This window comes from Homarus americanus, unplaced genomic scaffold (assembly GCF_018991925.1).
Source record: "Homarus americanus isolate GMGI-L3 unplaced genomic scaffold, GMGI_Hamer_2.0 scaffold5637, whole genome shotgun sequence".
NCBI classification, from domain to species: domain Eukaryota; kingdom Metazoa; phylum Arthropoda; class Malacostraca; order Decapoda; family Nephropidae; genus Homarus; species Homarus americanus.
This window is the reverse complement of record NW_024725250.1, coordinates 1816-25711: the sequence shown is the minus strand read 5'-3', so window position 1 is coordinate 25711 and position 23896 is coordinate 1816. Positions and strand designations below refer to the sequence as shown.

Here is a 23896-nt window from a genome sequence, read left to right as displayed (position 1 = left end):
CCCCTCCCTTCCTCTCTCTGTTGCTCGTTCTTTCTTGCTTCGCTCTTATCATTTTTTCCTCTCTCCCTCTTCTCCCTTTCCCCCCCTCTTTCCTTAACTTCTTTGTTTCTACTTCCTTCTTCCTTCTTTCTTCCTCTTGTTCTCTTTTCTACTCCTCTGCCTTTTCCCCCACTCTCCTCCCTTCCCCTCCCCCAAGAGGTAATAGGGACCATTCATCAGGTGCGGTTGGAGGCGGCGGGGGCGGGGGGTGTCCCTTCCGGAGAGTCTTATATTATTGTTATTACCTCTGCTGACTCTCACTCTCTCCTCACTTCTTTCTCCTCAGTCTACCTCTTCTCTCCTCTCTCACATCCCTCTCCTTTCCTCTTCTATCCCCCCCCCTTATCCTCTCTCCCTCTCCGTCCTCCCCCACTTCATCATCTACTGAGGAGGTTGCCCTCCCTACTGGCCTCCCAGTTGGCCTCCGCCTGGGCCTGAAATCTTAATGGTTCTGTCTGTTAACAATCCCACCCCCTCCCCCTTCTCTCCTCTCCCTTCCACCTCTCTCTCCCTCCCTCTTCTATTTTTTCATATCTGACATGTGGAGTGACGCACCTAACTAGTCTATTTAAGCTTCACCATCAAGCTGGCTGATTATATGAAAAGAAAAAATCTGGTTGAAGCTGTAGAGTGTGTGTGGTGTGTGTGTGTGTGTGTGTGTGTGTGTGTGTGTGTGTGTGTGCGTGTGTAAGATTATAAACAGATTCTCAGTATTTCAGCATTTAGTTTTGGAGAATCAATATAACATTCTCTCCCCAACCTAACCTAACCTTAACTCTAACCCAACTCAACCCAACCTAACCTTAACCTAACTCCAACCCAATCCTAACCTTAACCCAACCCAACCTAACCTAACCTAACCTAACCTAACCTTAACCCAACCTAACCTAACCTAACCTAACCTAACCTAACCTTAACCCAACCTAACCTAACCTAACCTTAACCTAACCCAACCTAACCTAACCTTAACCCAACCTAACCTAACCTTAACCCAACCCAGGTAGAATTAGGTTTATTTAATCATCAGCTGAAATATGGTTTGGATATAATATATTTACTTAGCTGTGAAGGGCAACACCAGCATATACTTATGAGCAAAATGGCGCCGGAATTACACTGTGACTTATCATATCCACGTTCTGTTATTGTTACCAAATCAATGAAAAAATTAGAGATCCGTTGTTACCAGATACTGAAGAAAAAAAATCTCTATTACCAAACAATGAATTAAAATGGTTCTTGTTTTTATTCTGATTTGATTGATTTTGTGAAGGAGTGTGTGTGTGTGTGCGTGTGTGTGTGTGTGTGTGTGTGTGTGTGTGTGTTGGGCCTCTCGTCTGTCAAATGGGCGACACCTGTTAACACCCCTTCCCTCTCCTCCTCTCTCCCTTCCCATCCTCCTCTCCTCTCCTTCCTCTCCTTTCTCTATCCTTCCCCACCCCTTCTCTTCCCTCCCTCATTCGGGCGTTACCCTCCTCCCCCCCCTCTCCCGGAGTAAGCCCTCATGCAGGTGTACCGCTCACCTGGTGCAACTTCATTAGCAAATCGTCACCTGTCTTCACCTTAGAATTATAAGAGAAAAAAGAGAAGGGGAGAGTTAAAAGGGTAGAGAGAAGGAAGGGAAGAGAGAGGGAGGTAGGAAGATAAGAAAGAGGAAGAAGGAAAGAAGTGAGGAAGGAAGAGAGAGAGAACGAGAGGGAGTGAGATTGATTTCCAATTACTACGGCATTCATACATGAAGGGCTTGGTGGTGGTGGTGTGGTGTGTGGTGGTGCTGGTCGTGGGTGGTGTGGTGTGGTGGTTGTGGTGGTTGTGTGGTGGTGGTGGTGTGTGGTGGTGGTGTGGTGTGTGGTGGTGTGGTTGTGGTGGTGGTGGTTGTTTTATGGTGGTGATAGTGACAGCTATGGTGATGGTGGTAATTTTGTTTATGGTGGTGGTGGCATGGAAGTCTCTCTCTCTCTCTCTCTCTCACTTTTATCTCATTATGTTTTTTCAGCTTCCAGAATCAGTCAACTACACACACACACACACACACACACACACACACACACACACACACACACACACACACACACACACTTTTCCTAATGTTGACAAGTTAGTAAAAAATAAGCAAGTCTTTATTGTACACGTGACCATGAGCATGAACACTTCTCTCCCTCCCTCTCATTGTCACTTCTCCCCCTCTTTATCTCTCCTTGATCCCTCCCCTCTGCTCCCCCCATCCCCCAAGCCACTATCAGTATCCTCCCCCCCTCTCACTCTCCCCTCTTTGTGTATCCTAAATATCACTCTTCCCCCTTTCCTGTATTCCCCTCCATCCCCTCCATATATCCCTCCCTCTCTTCTCTCTCATTTCTCCCCCTCTTTCATATATCCCCCAGCTGCCCCATACACACCCACCTCTCTCTCTCTCTCTCTCCCTCTCTCCACCGTCATTCTCCTCTCTTCCTCCCCCTCTCCATGCAGTAGTGTGTAATAGCCCTTGCTGAAGTCCCTAACCTAACCTAACCTAACCTATGTCTTTCGTGGTTCATCGGTTAAAGTTCAGGGAAATAGTCACAACGTCATTGCTTTCTCGAGTCTCAATTCATAAGGGTAATAGAATCTCTTATTTAATTGCAACAGTGAATCATGTTTGTTTTTATGGGATAACTTGTCTTGCGGAGTTTATTGTTTTTTGGCGATTTTTTTTTTCTCGACCAAGAAAGAGATTGACGGTAGACAATTTATCGATGAGATTGGCCCTTAGGTGACCGTCTTCTATCCTCTCCTCCCCCTCCTCTTCTTCCTCCCAGATTGATGAGGGTGATGTAGTTTTTGGTGTTGGTGTTGGACGGATGATTCTAGGATTTCATCGTCCGTGTCACTTACTTAATACATTTTGTGAGGTTTGATCTTCCTTTCTTCCCCGCCCGCCTTATTGCTTATTACGGCTCCTCAGTTCATTTTCTGCTTTAACTTACCCTTTACGATTAAACCCGGATAATCTCAGGGAAAAATGATCCTTATGCTCGTAGTCTTTATATATGGAATTGGGGAATAATAGCTTTCGTGGCAACCCCCCAGTTATCTGTTGGAACAAGGGGTTTTCTCACAGCTAATTTGTGGGAGAGAGTGCCACTTCTCCGGTCAGAAATAATGTATTTTATTTGTATAGAGAGAACAGTGTTGAGGGTGTACTAGGAATAGACCTCCCTGGTTGTGAAAGATAGAGCACATCTGAAGGAGAGCGAGATAATGAATAGATTTACCTACTGGGACACGGCTCAGCGTGTAGGTCTGGCAACAGTGTGTGACGTTGGCCTGAGAGACTAGCTTGTGTGGATTTTTCTATTTGTTACATCTATTTTCATTAAGCCAAACAACGTATTATCCAACATTTTTTCTTATATTTTCTTTTGCAGTTCTGTGAGATTATTTATATTATGAATATTAGTGATTTATAAGTGATAAAAATCGTAAAGTTTAATCGATTTACGGTTGTTGTATTAAAATACCGGATAAACAAAAATCGGCAATTCAGCGTGTAGGGTCCCGTACAACTCTCTGACAGGGAATTAAAATTATTTTTACTTCCAAATTAAAAAAAAAATTAATATGTTCGGTACTTGTTGAGTACACCTTGAGTATATTAACAAGAGATAAAAATACTTAATTGAAGACGCTGAGGTGAGGGAGTTAGTGCGGGTGGCGGCGTGTGGCAAGAATGGTGAGAGGTAAACGTAGCCGAAACTTTCTCAGGTACTCGAGTACTAAGCTGTTAAAGAGTCGCTGTTTCCACAAATGATCGCCAGTTTGGTGCCCTTTTGAGAGGGAAAACGGGACGTGAGTGTAGCCAGCATGACCTAGCCTGGTGGAAATAGTGCCAATGAGGATACCGAGTGCCTTAACATTAGAAAATGGCTGTCAGTGACGGAGATACGGTGGATTTTGTTGTCCGTAATGTGGCGTGAGACAAAGCAGAGTCCGTCCGGGCCAGGGAAGACGCGATCCCGCTCAGCCCGCCGCTTCGTGCTACTACCATGGTACAGAATACACCGCTTGTTTGGCCCCTTTTGGCTTGTGCTTTATAGTGAATAACTTGCTCTCGTGTGTGTGTGTAGATATATGGTGAAGTTAGTGGTGTTTTGTTCCCTGGAGCTGTGCTGATAGGACACTGTGTTTATGTTAACGCGTCGTGTTTTTACGGGTAATTGTCGTGTTTTTAAGACTAAACATAGTAATTATGTGTTGTGATTAAAAGGTGTTTACGGTATTCCATACTGACAAATGTTTTATGTGGAGCTTTAATAGAAAAGTAATGTTTATTGTGTACCGTATACACGTGGGTGTGTGTTTACAAGAAAATGGAGAAAAGAAAACGCAGTAAATAAGATTATTTTACGGTGTTAAGTTTTAAACCAGGCAAAAAATAACTAGGTTTTTTATATAAAGATCTCATTCACAGGATACGTACATACGTGTGTGTGAGTTAAGAGACCAAGCATTTCCTCCTATGGCGACATTGAAACTTCTCACGTTGGGAAAAACGCATGTTTGGTCATCACGTGCTCTTAGTAATGATCTGAATTTTAAGAATAAGAGCCGGGAAATATTGACTATTGAGATCTTTATAGTCTCAATATTACCAGGGAAAAGTAAAGAGGAAGTTGATTGTGAAGAAATGGGTAGGTTGAACGGTGGTGGTGGTGATAGGGCGAATAAAGAGAGGGCCATTGTGAGTGTGTACAGATAACGGCAACTACTCTACCAGCTGATTCAGATGGTGGTGATGATAACATGACTATACTAACGGGGGGGGTTATCTCAGGGAGTGGTCTTGGTTTGATCTGTCTACCACCACTATTATCACCACCTCCATCACCGTTATCACCACTTTCATCACTACTATTGTGACCACTACCAGTACCCTTTAAATATTGCAGTTCCTTCTTACAGTGTTTGTGATGAGTCATTCTTATTGGCATTGTCGTTAATTTCAATTTGTTCCTTTAAAAATGTCTTATTAATATGTAGTCAATATCTGTGTGTTTTTTGGTGATATAATGGCACCAATTTGTGTACATACCAAAGTGTTTCCTGTCAGTGTAATTATCAGTGTCAGTAACTTAAAAGAAGAGCCAGAAGTGGGGAGAGTAAGCTGCCGAGAACTTTGGTCGTTGAGGGTGAAAATCCTACACTAAGAAAACGAGATTATGTACCTTGTGGTGCGGTGACTTTGTGTCCGTAATATGACCTCGGGAGGGGTTGGAGAGAGAGAGAGAGAGAGAGAGCAGCTGAGTTTGTTTTTTCTTCATTGATTCTTTCGTCTTGCCGATGTATAATGTGATAATTTTGGTCTTGTCTGTGTGAGTGTTTTACTGTCTGTTTAGGAGTGTTGTGTGTGAACTATGGCTACGTCACCGGGGTTTTATGTACGTCTGATCTTATTTTTTTTTTATTTGCTATTTGGCAACGCGACGTTACTCATGGATGGGGGTTGTGGTGTCAAATGGCGAAATTTAGAAGCTCCAGCTGCTATTTTTTCAGCGACTAGCGCTTCATGTGAGAATTGGCGACGTGCTCCTGGGTAGTCGGCGTGTTGAGTGCCTTCACCCCTCTGTTTACCTGTTTATGTTAATACCGTCGTGTTTATTGCAGCTGACAGCCCCGCCACCACGTCCACGTACAGAGAGAGAGAGAGAGAGAGAGTGTGTGTGTGTGTGTTGGACGATTTGACGGGAGGGTCACGCTATACCAACTGGCTTCAGGGGGGATCAGCCTATTAATTGTGGTTAATATATAGTTTGTGTTCACTTAGCTGTGTGTCTCCCGGCATGCTAGAGGTATATATCGATTCTACTTTACTGTTGGACGATGCGCTGCGTTGTTCTGACACGCGAGGGAGCACAAGTGGCCCCCAGGCATCAACGCCTTGTGACTGGGAATGAACAGCACTTCTGTTTAAGCATAGGAAATGACTAACACGGAGTGGTGATGGGTGGGCCCCCTCCCCCCTCCAACTGCCTCTCTTCCGTGCCCCCAGACCCGTCTTACTGCCACTGAGAGAAACCCAAGTGCCCGCGGGAGGGGGGAGTAGGGCAAAACACGAGGCAACACCACCTAGTTAAATTTAAGAACTAAAAAATCTTAATGATGTACGCTTGAACGATGAGGCAGATCACAAGTGCAGTAATTGTTTTTCCTTTGTAAGCTGCTACTGGTGTTACTCTCCAAAGGTCTACCGCGTAGAATATTAATTGCACGAAGACGATAATGTTTAATAAAGCGAAGTTATTTGGCTCCGTTTCGGGAATGTATTGGTGATGGCTGGCTGTGTATTTATCCAACTAGACAGAAAAAATATTAATTCTACTCCCTGATTATTACTAAATACTTGAACCATGAGCTATCGTCAGTATTATTTACACTCAGTTATCACTATTGCCGGTTCAGGTAAAACATTGCCAGCTGTGTCGTCGTGTGTATATCAGGATAAATCATAAACACGGCAGAAATATCACCAGTAACTTATGTAATCAATTGACGTTCTTTCTTATAATATCCGAGCAGGATAGGACTCGTAGCAACGGATTTAAGTTGGATAAATTTAGGTTTCGGAGGGAGATAGGAAGGAACTGGTTCACAAATTGGGTGGTGGACGAGTGGAACAAGCTTAGCAATTTTGTAGTAACTGCTGGAACGTTGGAAAGTTTTAAAAGGAGGCTAGATGGATTCATGAAAGACAGAGTGGTACTAACTCCCGACAAGAGCTGCCATGCACAGGCCAACCGGCCTATTGCAGACTTCTTATTTTCTTATGTTTATGTACAGTTTATTCACAACATTACGTTTTACAACCCTATATTCTGCTTGTGTTTATTTTATGTCTTATTGATACCATATTTGTACAGTTTTAAGGAAGATTAGATAATCTTGGAGAATAATAATGCTAGAGAAACTGTGAGGAAAGACTAGATGACCCGGTGGAAAATTGTAAGGCAGACCGGCAGGAACTAAGCCACCCCATGAAGTAACCTAGTTGCCACGTGGGTCACTGCTGCGGCACCCACGTGACTACCACCAGCTTCTAGTTTATCCAAAGTTAAGCTTCCAACAGTTTAAGCTTTTAAGAACTCGTTAATAATTTATCACAAAGATGAGGATAAGAAAAAGTCGATCATCGTAATGGATATTTTGTTGGATAAAGAGAAAAGTATAAGGTCTAGATACTTGAGAGTGAGGGACTGTAGACCTCACAGGGTGTTTACAGCTTCACCTGCCTGACCGTCCTAACCAATGTCCTCTGTTATATCCTGCTGCCCCTTGTACTGTACAGTCTGCCCCTCTGACCAAGTTTCCTGTAATTCTCCCTCCCTCAGCCCTCCATCCGCTCGACTCCTAAAGCAAATGAGATACGTCTGCTAATTCTGGCGTTTACATGGAGGTCGGATATGTGTTCAGTTGTGTTCAACAGCGGTTACGTACGTTATGTCCATGTGAACAGTCAGTGAGTCAGTCTTATCATTAGGGTATTGATATTTTGTTTTACAGTGTGTGTATGTGGAGGGCATTTCCGGTGTGGTTGAAGCTTCCTCCCGCCAACACACGCACACACACACACACACACACACACTCACACACACTCTCTCTCTCTCTCTCTCTCTCTCCAGTCACGCATGGCCACCGGATTGTCCTTGTTAGAAATCCATCATATTTTACCGCCGTATCTTCGGGGTTTACCAGACTATAATCCCCTAATCTATCGAGTCTTATAGAGGCTATCAGACCGACATAAACTTGAACGTAAAGTGACAGAACAAGTTAAGTCTTATAAGGCTATAGGTAAACTCTAAACTACACTAGACAATAACGAGTTGTGGTTGAAATTTTATGTTAAGGTAACCATGTACACTGAATCAGTTTACATTGGTGACCTTACAGAGAGCCATTGCTGTTGAAGACCATTTTAATGTTTCAGGGATTCAATAACAGTAAATAGTAAAGGTTTTGTGTATTTCCTTGCTCTTATTTCAGTGTATGTGTGTGTGTGTGTGTACAGAGAGGGAGAGGTAAGTTAATTTCTGCAGTTAATTTGGGTCACTCGTCTTGTGTAGGTTTTAAACTGCAGCCACTGAGCATCTGATCCCATATATTGTAACAACTTAGTATCAGGATTAATATTAAATCCCCCTTATAATGCATCCTTGCTCTTGGAACCCACTCAGAAAATTAGTGCTCAAATGTTACACAGAAAACTTGGTGCAGTATGAGGTTTAGTAGTTGCGACAAATTCAGAATAAGTTTTTTTTTTCCACATTAGACAGAAACTTTGTAGAACTGTTTTTGTTTTGGTGTTGTTGTAGTAGTTCTTGTTGGTTGTCGTAGTTATTGTTGGCTGTTTTTCACTTAGTTATTGTCTCTAAATCAATTGTTTCATTATTTAAGTGTTCCTCAGCCATAGTTAGAGGGAGGCTGTCTTTAGGAATCCAGGAAAAGAAAACACAGGAAATGGTCAGAACCTAACCTGTCCTAACATACTCAAACACATGTTTATTGAGGGTAACTTACTTAAGACCTCTTGATGATTAGGAAACCGTATTTATTTCACATGATTAAAAACGCCATAACACTAAATGGGAGGTTAAGGTTAGGTTTAGTTAGCTTAGATTAGGTTATGTTGTGTTAGCATTGGCGGTGTTTAATCTTGAGAATATTTATATGACCTAATTTTAACCTTATCGAATATATATATATATATATATATATATATATATATATATATATATATATATATATATATATATATATATATATATATATAAATCTTTGTCAAGTTTTATTGTTAAAAAATGATTATTGTCGACTAAGGGTTAAAAAAATGAGGTTTTAGCTTGAAGAAGTGAACAAGTCGGTCATGGCTGCGTCTTCTCCCCACCTTCTCCTCCTCCCCTTGTTCTCACGCTCTCATGGACTGGCCCTTTGTTTCTTCTTCCTCATGACTGTTCACTGTACCAAGATCACGTACGGGTGGGGTGGGTCATGGTCCCTCCTGTCCTACCCTGTCACTCATCCATCACACTGCTCTCAACAGTAGTTATGTAGTTGGGATCACCTTGTAGATTATCCCCAGCTTAGCTCACTAACAAACCTAACCTAACCACCCAAACGCAAACCTCAAGGGTGATATGTCTACAGAAAATAATGTAGGGTTAAAAATGTGTTATAATATATACTGTATATCGTCATGTACCAGAAGTCTTGCCATGTGATTTGGTTGTAAGCTGTGATGACACTCCCCCACTGATCCCCTGGCCCGGGTTGTGTACATGCATATTATGAGCAACATTAAGAGACGTCAGCTGTGTTGTACGGAGCCTTCAAGTCAGGCCTCTGTTGTTGACTTTCCTGGTTAAATAATGTCGTTGAACACCTTCGCACGCCGTGAACAGGAGCTACTATTTGCTAGGATGGGTTTGTTGTTGTGGTGGTGGTAGTTGTCTGGGTAGTCCGTAGTTCCCGTAGTAATCGTGTTGGTCGTAGTTGGCCGTGGTTGGTGGAGCTGCTGCACTTTAAGCACGCGCTACCACGACGCCAGAATCCCGAATTCCACTCAGGTTTACAAAGGGAATTTACTGAACCCCGTTTATTCCACCGTCCCGCTCTTAAAGGCTCTTGATTAAGACAAATATATCGTGATGAAGTTGTCGGGCCCACAGCTGAGTGAACACGTGCTGCTATATTCATCTCGGGCACCTTAAGAGGTTAATGAACGGCTTTATCGGTGACAGGGATGTTGATGTCGGGGCTGGGGAGGAAGGGTGTTGGTGGGTCGAGGGAGGGAGGGTCGGGGAGTAGGGTGGAGGGTCGAGGACTGGGGAAACGATATCGGCTGTTGAAATTATTGTTACACTTTCTGTCAGTTTATCGTGGCTTGGGGTGATGGGATTGACGTGAAAATTAAGTAGATATGAGTGATAGTTGGCAGATGAGACAATTTATGGAGCATTAAAGCATGTACCGAGTGTTCAAGGGTTCAGTTTGCTATTTAATGTGCTGGTAGATGGGTGCACAAAGCGTTCAGCTTTTTTCTGTTATCATTTCCTGAAATTAAATTTTGGGCTTTTGTTATCATTGTATTTTCAGTTCATAGTTTACTACATCTTAATTGATGTGTTATTCATGCTTCTCTGAAATCGTATTAATTTACTTTTTTATTCTTTGTCGTGTGGAGTGTGACCTGTTTTAATTCAAAACATAACGGATATCTTACTGATAAGTCAGCTGAGGTCTAGTTTAGGGCCACCCCGGCCCAGAGCCCATGGCCCCGGACCGAGCAAAGCGGCTGCCCCTGCGGGATCAGTCCTCTCACTGGCTGGGGATTTTTTGTATAGGAAATTGAGTCTCGGTGCTCTATTTATGGTGCATTTGATTGTGTTTTTATCATTTATTATCAAACTGAATTAGAGTAGTTGTTGCTAGTGTTTCGTGAACGTTGTGGAGTGTTGAAGCTCGTGGTGTAGTGGTGCGTGCTGGGGCAGAGTTTGTCAAGTGAGAGTCATAAGTTTGGTGTGCGTGGAGCCAGGGACCGTGACCGAGCCTGTTGTCGGTCTGGAGGTGTACCCTGGCACGGTCTTGTAGTACTGGTCCGGTTTTAAAGACAAAGAAGATGGTAGCTGTTTATGCATGAGAACAGGTAACGGAAGAACTTTAAATCCCAGAGGGGCTTTCAAACACAGACGGGCACATGACACAATGAAACACAACACAAGGCAACACAACCCGTATATAGTTTAAATGATGATCTTCCTTTATAATGCTGTTAGTTTTTAGCTATTATGATTAAGTTGACGTTACGTAATGTTAGAGGGATGGACGGTTGCCGGTGTGAGTGAGTTTGTCGTGTGCCGTCATCCATTATATACTGTACCTCTTGCAACACTTCATGACACCACGTCCACGCTCCCATTATCAGATAATTCAAATATCACCTTAACTACCGACTTAGCACAGTTAGATGAAGACGGAATGGTATTGTATTCACTTATTCTTTAATCCAGGTCTTGGGTTACTTTAGAAATTTCTTGAGATAAACATACAGTGCTTATCAGGTGTAATAAAGAGACTTAAAAGGAATGCTTGTAAAGGATTGGGCAGATCAAATTCTTTTTGGGTACAGAATAAGCTAAAGGAATGTCGATTTGAAGTGACTCTTGATTGGTGAAATACCCTGCTCTAGTGCGACACCTGTTCCTATTGTCTAAATTAAATTGAAATCTAATAGAACTGGTCTATTTTACTTAGCTCTTTTGTCTTAGTGTGTGTGTGTGTGTGTGTGTGTGTGTGTGTGCGTGCGTGCGTGTGCGCGTGCGCGTGCGTGTGCGTGTGTGTGCGTGTGTGTGTGACAACCGCAAGTCATAATATTACCACTTATCTTCTTAGGTTAGGATAGATTAGGTTAAGTTAGGTAATAAATTAAGATTAACTGTTAAAAGTACAGTAGTATTATAAATGAGGCTGTGTGGTTAGATTAGGTCAATTAATATAGTAACCTTGCGTTGTCTCTTTCATGTACTTAAAGAGTACTGTATGACGTCATGAGGGTAAATGTAGTACTGTATGACGTCATGAGGGTAAATGTAGTACTGTATGACGTCATGAGGGTAAATGTAGTACTGTGTGACGTCATGAGGGTAAATGTAGTACTGTATGATGTCATGAGGGTAAATGTAGTACTGTATGACGTCATGAGGGTAAATGTAGTACTGTATGACGTCATGAGGGTAAATGTAGTACTGTATGACGTCATGAGGGTAAATGTAGTAGTGTATGACGTCATGAGGGTAAATGTAGTACTGTATGACGTCATGAGGGTAAATGTAGTAGTGTATGACGTCATGAGGGTAAATGTAGTACTGTATGACGTCATGAGGGTAGATGTAGTACTGTATGACGTCATGAGGGTAGATGTAGTACTGTATGACGTCATTGGGGTAACTAGTACTGTATGACGTCATTGGGGTAACTAGTACTGTATGACGTCATGAGGGTAAATGTAGTACTGTATGACGTCATTGGGGTAACTGTAGTACTGTATGACGTCATTGGGGTAAATGTAGTACTGTATGACGTCATTGGGGTAAAAGTAGTACTGTATGACGTCACGAGATACTAAATGTAGTACTGTATGACGTCACAGGAGTAAATATAGCACCGTATGACGTCACAGGGTATGAAACAATATAGCACTGTATGACGTCACACAAGACTTACGTAATCCTTCAGAAATACGCTTCATGTTAGCCCACACCTCCAGAGTATAAACTGTGAGCCAGCCAGCCACTGTTTACACCCCGAGCATTATCACTCATGCACCTGTCCAACTTCTATTTGAAACCTAATAATGGTGTTTCGTAACTTTAGTGTCTAATCATTGTCTAAGATAAGCTGGGGTTTCTGATCATTAGGTGAAATAAGCTTGGGTGTTCAATCAGGGAAAATAAGCTGGGGTTTCTAATCATCTGGTAATCCAAAAACTAATTAGGGATAAACTGTGTGTGTGTGTGTGTGTGTGTGTGTGTGTGTGTGTGTGTGTGTGTGTGTGTGTGTGTGTGTGTGTGTGTGTGTGTGTGTGTGTGTGTGTGTGTTTTGCAGTGTACAGTTCCTGGCCGTGACTAGCTTGCCTTGGTGGTGGTAGTGATGTTGGTTGAGTGCAAGTCTCCTCACCACTATCTTTTCTCAGTGGTTTCATTAATTATTTACTTCTTTACGTTTAACACCGTAACAATTCGAATTAAATAACAATACAGATAAAATATAATTATAAGTTGTATTGCGCGACATTAAACGAAATATATATATATATATATATATATATATATATATATATATATATATATATATATATATATATATATATATCTCAGATCGGTTAAATTACTAATACCGAGACTGAATTCCAACAGTGCATGTAACCTTTAAGCTGACCAACCATTGTCTTAAGTCTTATAAAAGGGCAGGATACTAATATTGTGAAGGTAAAAATATATATATTTATTTTTTTATATTAAATCAGTATTGTGTATAAAGGATATCTAGTCTTTACACCACTTTCACGAGTCACTTGGTGAGGATGACGGATAAACCAATGGCTGGAATTAGTTAAGTCAACGTCCACAGGATTATTATTATGGTTAGGTTCATTGTACAATAAAAATTGTAGAAATATATACAAGAAAAAAAACGTTTAGAATGTCAGCTATAATAATAATATTGGTTGTAATAAAGTATGTATGTATTCTACCCATGTGTAGAATATTTTTCATTGTACAGTACGGTATTAACATTCAGTACTGAGAAGTTTATAAATGACTTACGATATTGAGTATTGATTACGTGAACGATGTGTGAAGTAGAAATACATACATACAGTACATACATACAGGTACATATATATATTTTTATTTAGTATAATCGATATTCAATTACAGTATATTGTATGAGTACGGAGGTGTATAATGATTACCTGCAATCTGTGCACATTGTATACCTGTACTGACTATGTATACTGAATATGCTGAATCCATGTGAACTTTAAAATGATTTTACTGAATAATTATTTTTATTTATCTATCACTTAAGAGTCGTTTTATTTAGTTTTTTTTTACTCTAGTGAGATATTTAAGTTCCCATATGTGACACCAAATTCACAAGACTTGTTTAACACCACGGGATTTGTTTAACACCACCGCGAGACTTGTTAAACTCCACAAGTCTTATTTGTCATTATATCCATGGGGTGATGAGGGTTATAGAAAATCCGTCAGAAGTGCTACAAGTGATTCACCTCCTGTAGGAGTTATCAATAAACAGCTCGTGACTCAGGAGGACATTATGGGGTGTGACCTAATCCTTGTCCACGCCGCTCTGACGTATTTTCCTGTTTATAACTGAGCCAAGTACCACTTTTCTTTTTAATGATTCAATATGCTGCCACTTACTATGGTTATTGTGGTTATAAAATTATGATCTGGTGGTGTATCTCTTCTGTGTATGGGGAGGGTGAACTATTAAGTGTATGGCCGTGCGAGGTATAATGTCATGTACTAAATAAACTCTGCATGTTAACAGTAGAATGACGGTAGACTTATAAAATGCTTGTGTTGCAGGGTGAGGAGGGTGGGTCACGACGCGACGTGTGCGTAGGAACAAGCGTGGCCACCATCACCGACCCTGACTGCCTTGGTCCCTGTGAGCCAGGTACCTCAGTCATGCTGGAGGGCATCGTCTGGCACGAGACCGAGGGGGGTGAGTACTGTATTGTTTGCTTCTCTCTGCCCCGCCCTTCCTTTTGGAATATTCACCATCATAATATTCTCTTGCTTTTTCATAATTTGCACCTCTAACATAACCTCACCTGGTGGGGAACTTTGTATAACGATTTATTTGTATGTTTGTCTGTCTGTCTGTCTTTAATCAGTTGTTGTGTGCCATCAAAATTTATCTCTGTAATAATAAGAAGAAAAGAATAGTGTTAAATCTACTTTTGCTCCATTTTTGAACACCATTGCATGTTACTGTGCAAATGGTGTACAGTACAGTACAGTATATCAGAATGGTTCTGCTCTAATGAATTTTAGCAAATTTGTGGGCCTGGGTTGTGTTGGAAGTCAGAGCCGTAAATAACTTATTTTATGACCCTAATCTGTTTCTTAGTTGTTATTATTATTTTCTCACCAGGACCTACTCTAGCAGTTTACCATAATGTATATTACCCCTGGTAATACTAATTTCCCTCATGAAATCTTTAGTGCTTCTTTTCATTTCATGCAAGGCTTTTTTTCTCTCTTCAATTATTTAAAATATACTTGTATACTGTATGTAGATATATGTTATATAGAAGTCCCCTTTAAAAGATTTTATACTCACTTTCAGAGCACTCATCTTTACCTTAAACTGTTTTTAGTTTATACATAGACAACAAATAATAATTACTGTAGTCTCTAAAAATATATTAACTATGTGAGCTTGGCTTGTTTATAGAGAACCTTAGGTTAATGCTCTTGTTTCTACTGTACTGTACTTCCCATAAAAATGTATGTTTACCAAAGTCATATCCGAAGAATAGTTTATGTTATAGGAACTGTGCTAATGCAACCTTCTAAACTCACTATTGTTTCAGGGGTACTTGTGGTGAATGTTACCTGGCGTGGCAAAACTTACGTTGGCACACTGCTGGACTGCACACGGCATGATTGGGCCCCACCAAGGTAAGACATTCATTTCAGTATTTACCTCTGCATGGAGAGCTACAAAACAGCCTGGCAGAGTTGGAGGCATTGGTAGTTGATAAGACAAATGTCTAAAACCATTGAAGAAATTGAAGTGTTTCAGCTTCACACATTTGTGTCCCACACATTCAATGCATCCATGTAAATTTCCCTATTACTACTGCATATTTGTTATATGATTCATGTTTTCTCTTCATGCAACTTGATATTCAGAATTGATAATTGTTTTAGCTAATGAAATATTGTTTATTGAAGCCATGCTGGTCATATGAAGGGTTTGTTTTGTAGCTCAACACTCTGCTCTCCATCAGTACAGTAGTTGTCTTTTCCTTAGACTTGAGAGTATAGGGTGAGTGTTGTGGTGTGTGGGGTGAGTGGCTACTGTGTCAACTGACTCGCCTCTCTCCCCTCTCTTCCCACCAGGTTCTGTGACTCGCCTACCAGTGATATAGAGTCTCGGACGCCCAAAGGTCGGGGCAAGAGGGGGCGGGCTGCCACTACAACTGCTGGTACGCCCGGCAACGACCTCAGTGTAGCAGAAACCCGCAGTGGCAAATTACGTAATGCCAATGTGAAGGGGCGCAGAGGGAATGTTACTCCTACCTTTAATCCTCCTCCTAGTCCAGTCAAATCCGAACCTGGTGGGACCAAACGTAAGGGTCGGGAGCCAGAGGTACCAGAGACGAAAAACTGGAAGCGGTCGCGTGCTTCTTCCCGTGGAACACCAACCAATGGTGCAACCAGTCCTGGGCCAGAACAACCTTCATCCCCTCAGCTGATAGAGTGTCCCGAGCCTAACTGTAACAAGAAGTACAAACACATCAACGGGTTAAAGTATCATCAGAGTCATGCCCACAACAGCGTCACGAACGATGATGAGACAACCAGCACGGAAGGTCGAGCCGAGAGTGAAGTGGAAGAGAGTCAACCGTCTTCTCCTACGCCTGTTGTAGAGACACCTGTGGATAAGTCGGCCCAAGATGTTGTCAAGCCTTCAGTTCTGCGTTACACGGGTCCACCAGCAACGCCGAGCCCTGGTCCCAGCGAAGAAGCTACCAAGGCGACGACACCACTTCCTACAACTCAACCCAGTGTCATCCAAACACGTTTACCACAACCCAACCAGGCAGTGTTTATGTACACGGGTTCTGGTGGCGTGGTAAGTCCACAGCATCCACAGGTAGGCTCTCCTGCTCTGGGTATGTCACCTATTTCTGGCAGCATTCCTCAAGTTAGACCGGGACTAGTTCGACCTGATGTTCGTCCAGAGATGATGATGAGAGTCGGAACAACGGGTCCCAGGCCACCAGGACCTCTTCCTGCAGGATCTCCAGTTACATCTAGTTTACCCATGACACCTCAAGGCACTCCACTGTCGAGCCTTCCTGGCAATTCTCCTGGTTTAATAACTGTAAAACAGTCACTTTTAGAACCAGATAAAAACAAACCAAAAGACTTAATGAATGGTTTAATAGGTAAAGACACTAGAGAAGAAGACCAACCTACTAGAGAGGATGCCCGCAGTCCTGCTTATTCCGATATATCCGACGCTAATGATACTGCGCCTGTGTTAGACGGAGACAGTGATAATAAAGACATGCAAGACGATAAGAAACCTGAATTACCTCTGGGTGCACAACCTTATCCTCCCTATGGAATGTATTACCCCAGTCCATATGGACAGCCACCCTTCCTCATTCCTCCAATACAACCCCCACCGTCTACCACACCCGGTAAGGATGGGGACAGTAAAGACCCAAAGGATAAAACTGGTGATAGTGATAAAAGAGATACTTTACCTCCTCCAGGCAATAATGAATTTCTTAATAAAATTCCTCCTCAGTATCTATATGCATCCCATTACTTATATCCTGGTTATACAGATCCATTTTTAAGAGACGCGCAAATATATAAGGAAGCTGAGAATAAAGAGTTAGTACAAGTCAGAGAAGGAGATAAAGGTCCCACGGATTTATCAAGATCTGCGCCTGGTATTCCCGGACCTGTATCTTCTCCTGTTGTGTTGAAAGATAAATTAGGAATGGTAAAAGATAAACAAGCAGAAAATCATGCAATACTCAAAGAGGCACATGAACTTAAGGGCCAACTACCTGTTGATAAACGACCCTTTGACGAACCCACGATTGCGTATCGATATCCATTTGATCAGCGCTTGCCACTACAAACACAACTTCAAGAGAAGCCTGGGGATAAAGTCATGGGACTACCTAAGCCTTCACCCCCAGCATCTCTCTCTAGTCCTCGAGTTGTGTCTACACCCCCTGCAGGCTCAGCAAACAGTAAAGATGATCGGGGGGACAAAAAACCTGATATCAAGAGTGAAGGAGTGAAGCCAACCATGGAAACGACGGGTCCCCCACCACCTCCGACATCGACGGCTTACTACCCATCATTCCCTTACAGTCCTCTACCTTATGACCCTTATCGTCCTTCTATGGTACCCACAATGGCCATGCCTCCAGGGTATCCACCAACACATTACTTGGCTCCACCGGGGATGGTGTCCAGGTTCCCTCTTAATCCTGCAGTCAGTAATACACCAGAGGACCTGTCCCGAGGTGGGTCAAGTGGAGCGATGATCCACCCTGCCCATCTTTATTCAAGTCATAAAATTCATGAGCTGCAAGAGCGACCTAGAAAGTCTCCTCTGTCATCAGCTGCCTTGTGTATGACACCCCCCAGCTTACTGAGCACCCCTCAAAAGGTGGGGTCTCCAATGGCAAGTAAAGATGGATCTCCACTGACACCAGTCACTTCTTCCTCTTCTGCCTCCAGCTCCATACCTTCTTCCTCCTCATCCTTGACCCACGGAGGGAGTGGGTCCATGGGAGGAGGGGTAGAGGGGCGGTCTCCCCCCACAGCGCGTCCCCCCACACACCACCTGCATGACGGCTTCTCTCCCTACTCTTTGATCCCCCCACAGTATCATTATGCAGGTAAGGCTTCATCATGCTATGCACTCTATTGCTTAATGATATCAGGAGATAAGGCTTTTGACTTATTCTGATTAAGTTATTGCTCTAAGAAAGCATTTATATTATAGTTTGTAATGAACAAATGATACCAATTATTCATGTACAGTAGTTAATTTATATTTTTTAACCCAAAGATAACTGTTCAGTGATAACATGAAAGTGTGATAATTAAGAGGTCAAAAAGATTCTGTTTGCAAGGTTTTTGTTATCACTTGAGTGTTAGAGTAATTGTTTATGTTGTTGCAGCACTGGGAGTGGGACAGACGCCAGTGCCGGTGGGAGCTCCCTCAGGTCTAGCAGCAGCTCCACCAGCCAAGTGAGGTGCAACAACCTCAACCGCAGATGACCCTGTGGCTGGACCACCTGGGCACACTAGTGGGGAGGTTGTAACAGTTGACATCCCATATCAAAGACATGGGGTTTGGATAGTGGATTTTCCAAGTGGAGCCAATGGCATACATCTGAAGAAGTATTGATGAAAGCTGAAAATAAAGTGCTGGGTTTTTATTCTCATCAGTGATATGTGTGGATTTGTGAAGGCATTCCATTCACCTGGAATAACATGAAAATAACTACATTAAGCGGAAGACAAGGGTATTTATGTGTGGTGCAAACCTGCTGGGTGTGGTGTAAGGAAGTACAAAAACAGGATGAAACAAGGGTGAGGAAAAGTGACGTACGAGAGAAAACATTGTCAAAATGAAACAATTATATTTGGTAAAATGATCAGTTTAAATCTGGCTTAAAAAGTTTTTGTAAAAGTGAACACTTAAGTTTTACATTGACTAAATTACAGATTTTTATTTTGTGCTTAAAGGCCCCATAAGATATTAGGTTGAAAGATGCAAGGAAAGGTTTGTGTCTCCATTGACTGTGGTGGTGTTACTTGTCAACAGTGAAGTGGTTGGCTTCGTATGTGCTGGATTGGAATGTTCTTTGTAGTGATTGGAAAAGACTTATGCAAATTTGACTGCTGAAATTCCAATTATGAATCTGAAAATCCATCAGAATCATAGGTGGTGTGGTTTTGCCTCATGTGATAATATTTAAATAGAGACGAGCATGAAACTTGGGCACTACTAGACTGGCATTGTGCTTGTGATTTCAAGGAACTATGTTGATTACCTTATTTTTATAGATAATTGGTAACAAATTGGTGTCTTTCATTATGGAAGTAATTGGACTTTGTTGGAACATATTGAGTGGTCTGTGTAGGTGAGTTACTGGTATGCAGAGTGCTGACATACCTCCCATAAGTGTTCACACCAATAGCCTTCTTGCGAAAAACAAGTGTCGTGCTGTTATGCTCAGGTATGATAGAAAAGTGTAAGCAGAAGATGCTTCGGCCATTTATAACACAGCCTCAAGGAAGGAAAAAAAAAAGATATGAATACCAGAAAGTATCATTTCTTTCCCGTATTCTTCAAGCGTGGAACACTGGAGTTGAATGTTCATATCATGGTTTACGATGCCTAGTGTTTGTGGTGACATATGGAGGTGCTGGCTCGTAATAATCATAGGTCATGCCTTGATGAATTACCGTAAGTACATCAGTACATTCAGGATATTTTCACACTTACTGGGTATTAACAGTTTTTGTTGTAGATGTCCAGCACTGAAGTATGACCCACTGGTACTAAAGCAGAGTAAGTCATGAGTGTTAGGTGTGGGTTGAGGCTATGTTACCTAGAGCACTGTAGGTGAGTTATGTGGTGAGCTTAGTGATTCACCCATGTGTAGCTGGTCTGTGTGCTGTGTTCATTATCATCACCGTCATCATCATCTGTATATGTGTTCATACTGTGATCATGATGCTGTGGAGTCCATGTTATTATACTTTGTTGTCCTGGCCAGCCTGTGATAGGGTCAGCAAACTCAGGTGTGAAGATGGCTGTTCGTTTGTCTGAGGACATTAGATCTAACAGATGGTCGGGCAGCCATTTTATTATGTGGATGTCAATTGAAATTATATTAAAAGTATAAGACTTGAACTTATGAAAAATATAGCTAGGATATACGTGAATCACTTGGGAAAATTATTCTGCATGAGGGAAGTCATTATGGGTTCTGAACAACACAAGGCTACCAAGCATCCTAGTATGAGGTGATACCATGGTTGAAAGGTAACATGATAGGTGGTCCATGTAAAGGAAGTAGTCACAATAGGTGTCATTCCATTCTAGCGATCATTCCATAACTTGGGTGTCCTCGGACTCTCCGGCCTCTGGTGTTCTGCAATTTTGTCGTCAGGCATTAGGGTAAAGTGGCATATTCCATCAGGGCAAGGGCCCCTATCTTACTTAGAAAGGTAACGCTTATGGTCAGCCGTTATCACGAACTCACTATTGGATTGTATTTGACGAGCATCACTTGTTCATGTTAATAACAAAATTTAAAAGCAAATGGTGATTTAGGTTAAATATTGTTAATTTTATCTACCATTGGAACTTAAAGCTTTACCAGGGATCCAGTTACAAGTTCATATTAACATATCTGAAGATAATATATAATATTTGTTGCTTAAGGGACTGTACCAATGTTTTATTGTTATTAATACTTCAACTAGAAACAACTTTTTTAGTGCAAAACTCTCATTCAAAAAAGAAGGCACAGGTGCCTTATTAGAGTTTTTTTAATATGGTTATGTTTTAGAAGACATTTAATATTCAGATAGATATTCAAAACACTTCATTCTAGCTAAATATTTTAATGCATATATTTTGTGAAGCTTTTTGGCATTAATGAACGAGTGGCTTCAAACATCCTCTGGTAATTCAGGATTTATCTTGTTTATAATTACATCTCAAAAGATTTAGTAATACAATGTTTTTCTTATAGTTCAGATATACTCTTGGTATGTAAACTCACTGGATACTAAGGACATGTTAAAGGAATTACCTGCTAATTAATTTTACCTTTTTATAAATGTGCCAAATCTTGGGTTGGGATTATACTGGGAAGACAAATTTATTGAGACATCTTGCATCTTGATTTTATGGTATAAGGATCTGGAAAGAATGTGATGTCTAGATTGACCTGTAATCATGGTTTAGGATAGAGCACATATAAAAAAATAATGCGAATTTTGTTAAGATCTGATAATGAGTTTCAAATTTTAATTTTTCTCAAATATACATGAATGAATGTGTGAATATGTACTTTCTTGCTGGCAAAAACATAATCTAATCTCATTAAACTGCCATATTTAATCTTGAATTACCAAGGATAAATAACAACAAAATATTGTCCACCATCAGCAACCAGCCAACTGGATCCCTGACATCATCATCACCCCTCTGGTGGCCTTCATCAACATTTTGATCTACCACAAATTTTACCTTTCATTAATCAAAATTTTAACAATGTGAATGATTGAATGAATAATATTTAACTAAATTTTTCAAAAATTACATTTTATTTACAGTACAGTATGTTTGATTTGTAAGGAAAAAGTCTCCATATAGTTAGTTTCTTTTCATTAATTTATGATTGTGCTAAAATCCTGCACAAGTCGATAATATTCTTTATTTTGAGGAAGCTTGAATATGTGGCAAATGTTTTTTCTTCATTAACTGGCTTGTCTGTGGACAGTACAGTATGTATACTACATTAATTTTATGTTACAAAATATTTTTTGTTACTTTAAATACTATTTATTTATTTAATTTTGCCCTGCAATTAGATTGAAGTGTGTCAGTGATCACAAGAGCGCTCTGCAGCACAGCCCAAAGACATCAAAGAATGGGGTCCATGGTAGTATGTTTGAGGCATCTGGAAAGGTTCAATACTTCATCACACATTCTTAAGACAGTACAGTATATATTAAGATAATTGTCCTCATTACCGGGTACATGGGCCATTGGCTACCTCTTGGTGGCCAGTGCCATTCATAAAATTATTTATGACGAGTAAGTTAAACTACGTACGTACAAACTTCTTTTTTATGCTTTGGTAAGCTCTATGAATACTAATCCTGAATACCATCCTCGACTGACCGACTCGCTGACAGAATGTCTGAGTAACTTGCTCTGACACAGCTTGTGACTGATTCTTGATAATCTTTGTAATTCCATAAGAAAATTACTACAGACTTCATATTGTGGGTCTTAAAGCATATTTAAGATATTCTTGATTGAAGAATTTTGTTTACACAGTGTAGTACATATCTTGATTATGAGGCAAAGTTCCATTTTTGTGAAATAATTTTGTTCAGAAATTTTAGTGTTTAGTATTTATTGACTTGGGGGGGTTGTTTGCCCTGAACAACTGTACGACCTTAGTTGCTTAGACTTGTCTGACCAAACTTCCTTTGGTTTTAACATGAAGAAAACTTTTTTATTTTTACTCAGCATTTGTTGGCTGATACAAATTGTCTATTTTAATTTTTTCACATAACCAGCAAGTAATTTTGAAATACAAGTTTCTCATTGAGTTTGTGTACACAATGAGAGAGACGATAACATATCCACTGATATGCAATTTTTGTAATAAGAAACCCACTCAAGCTGGTGGGCCAAGGTGAGAGGGGTGCTACACCTGTTATTTAAACTTTAGTAAAAACTTCAAATGGTAAAAGGAGGTACAGTATTTGATCTGTGAGAGACTGTATAGCATGCCTTGGTGATATGGGAGTGACCAGGCTAGGATGGGTGTATTGTGTTATCCCCAGTTAATATGTAGGGGCCAAAGGTGTGTTTTATCACCTGTGATTGCTCAGTTAAAGCCCAAGGTATGTGTTACCCGTGATTGGTCGTGTGACCCTTTAATATCGTAGAACTAGCTGTGATTGTCTGATTAAAACACTTAAGTATCTTGGTATTTACATAAAACAACTTCTGGCCATGAATATAAGGTTTCATGGGCCGTTAGTGACCCACCACCCTCATCTGACCCAGCCTGGGGAAGGCAATTTTGCAACGTTATTAACTTAGGAGAGACTTGTCATTAAGAATTTGATCAGTGCGTGATAGGATTTCATATTACTGTACAAATGTTGGAAGGAACACGTTGTTGCTCCGGTGTACATTTTGATTTGGCTTCTTACAGAATAAAATACTTTTATTGTATCTTGTGTTTCTTGTTTGAATTCCTTATGGTGCCAGTAATACACTACTGGTGTATTAATGAAAATACTAAGTAACTTAAAGAATATATCCATTGTTTTAAAATACATTTTCTTTGTTCATTCTAATTATAGTATTTTAATATCAATGCTTAGGGTCTGTCAAGGGGTCCCAGGGATCCTCTCTGAGGTGGCGGCGCCCCCGGGAACCCTCCCAGGAACAACGGCGCCGCCAGGGACCCTCCTAGTTACGAAGGCGCCGCCAGGTACCCTCCCAGGTGAGTCAGCGTCCCCAGGTACCCTGATTGGGGCGGCAGAGCCCCCAGGGATCCTCCCAGAAACAGCTGCATACGCAGGGACAGCAGTTTCCCACAGGGACCCCCACAGGGGCAACTGTGCACCCAGGGAACCTCTCAGGGGCAGCAGTGCCCCCAAGGACCCTCTAGGGGCTTTGGTGCCCCCAAGGAGCTTCCCAGGGGCTGCAGCGCCGCCAGGGACCCTCCCAGGGGTGTCGGTGCCCGTAAGAA

General features: G+C 41.3%; 1 protein-coding gene across 3 annotated transcripts in view; it reads left to right on the top strand.

The window, feature by feature from the left end:
• Positions 1-22552, top strand: part of LOC121864772 (nascent polypeptide-associated complex subunit alpha, muscle-specific form-like) — a gene marked incomplete at its 3' end in the record, with an annotated part of 93193 nt that extends 70641 nt beyond the window's left edge. For all 3 annotated transcript variants that reach the window (XM_042363937.1, XM_042363936.1, XM_042363938.1), the window contains 4 exon segments: positions 14190-14328; positions 15203-15290; positions 15735-18268; positions 18554-22552. In XM_042363937.1, coding sequence (XP_042219871.1) covers positions 14190-14328; positions 15203-15290; positions 15735-18268; positions 18554-18627 — 2835 coding nt within the window.
• Positions 22553-23896: the final 1344 nt, after the last annotated feature.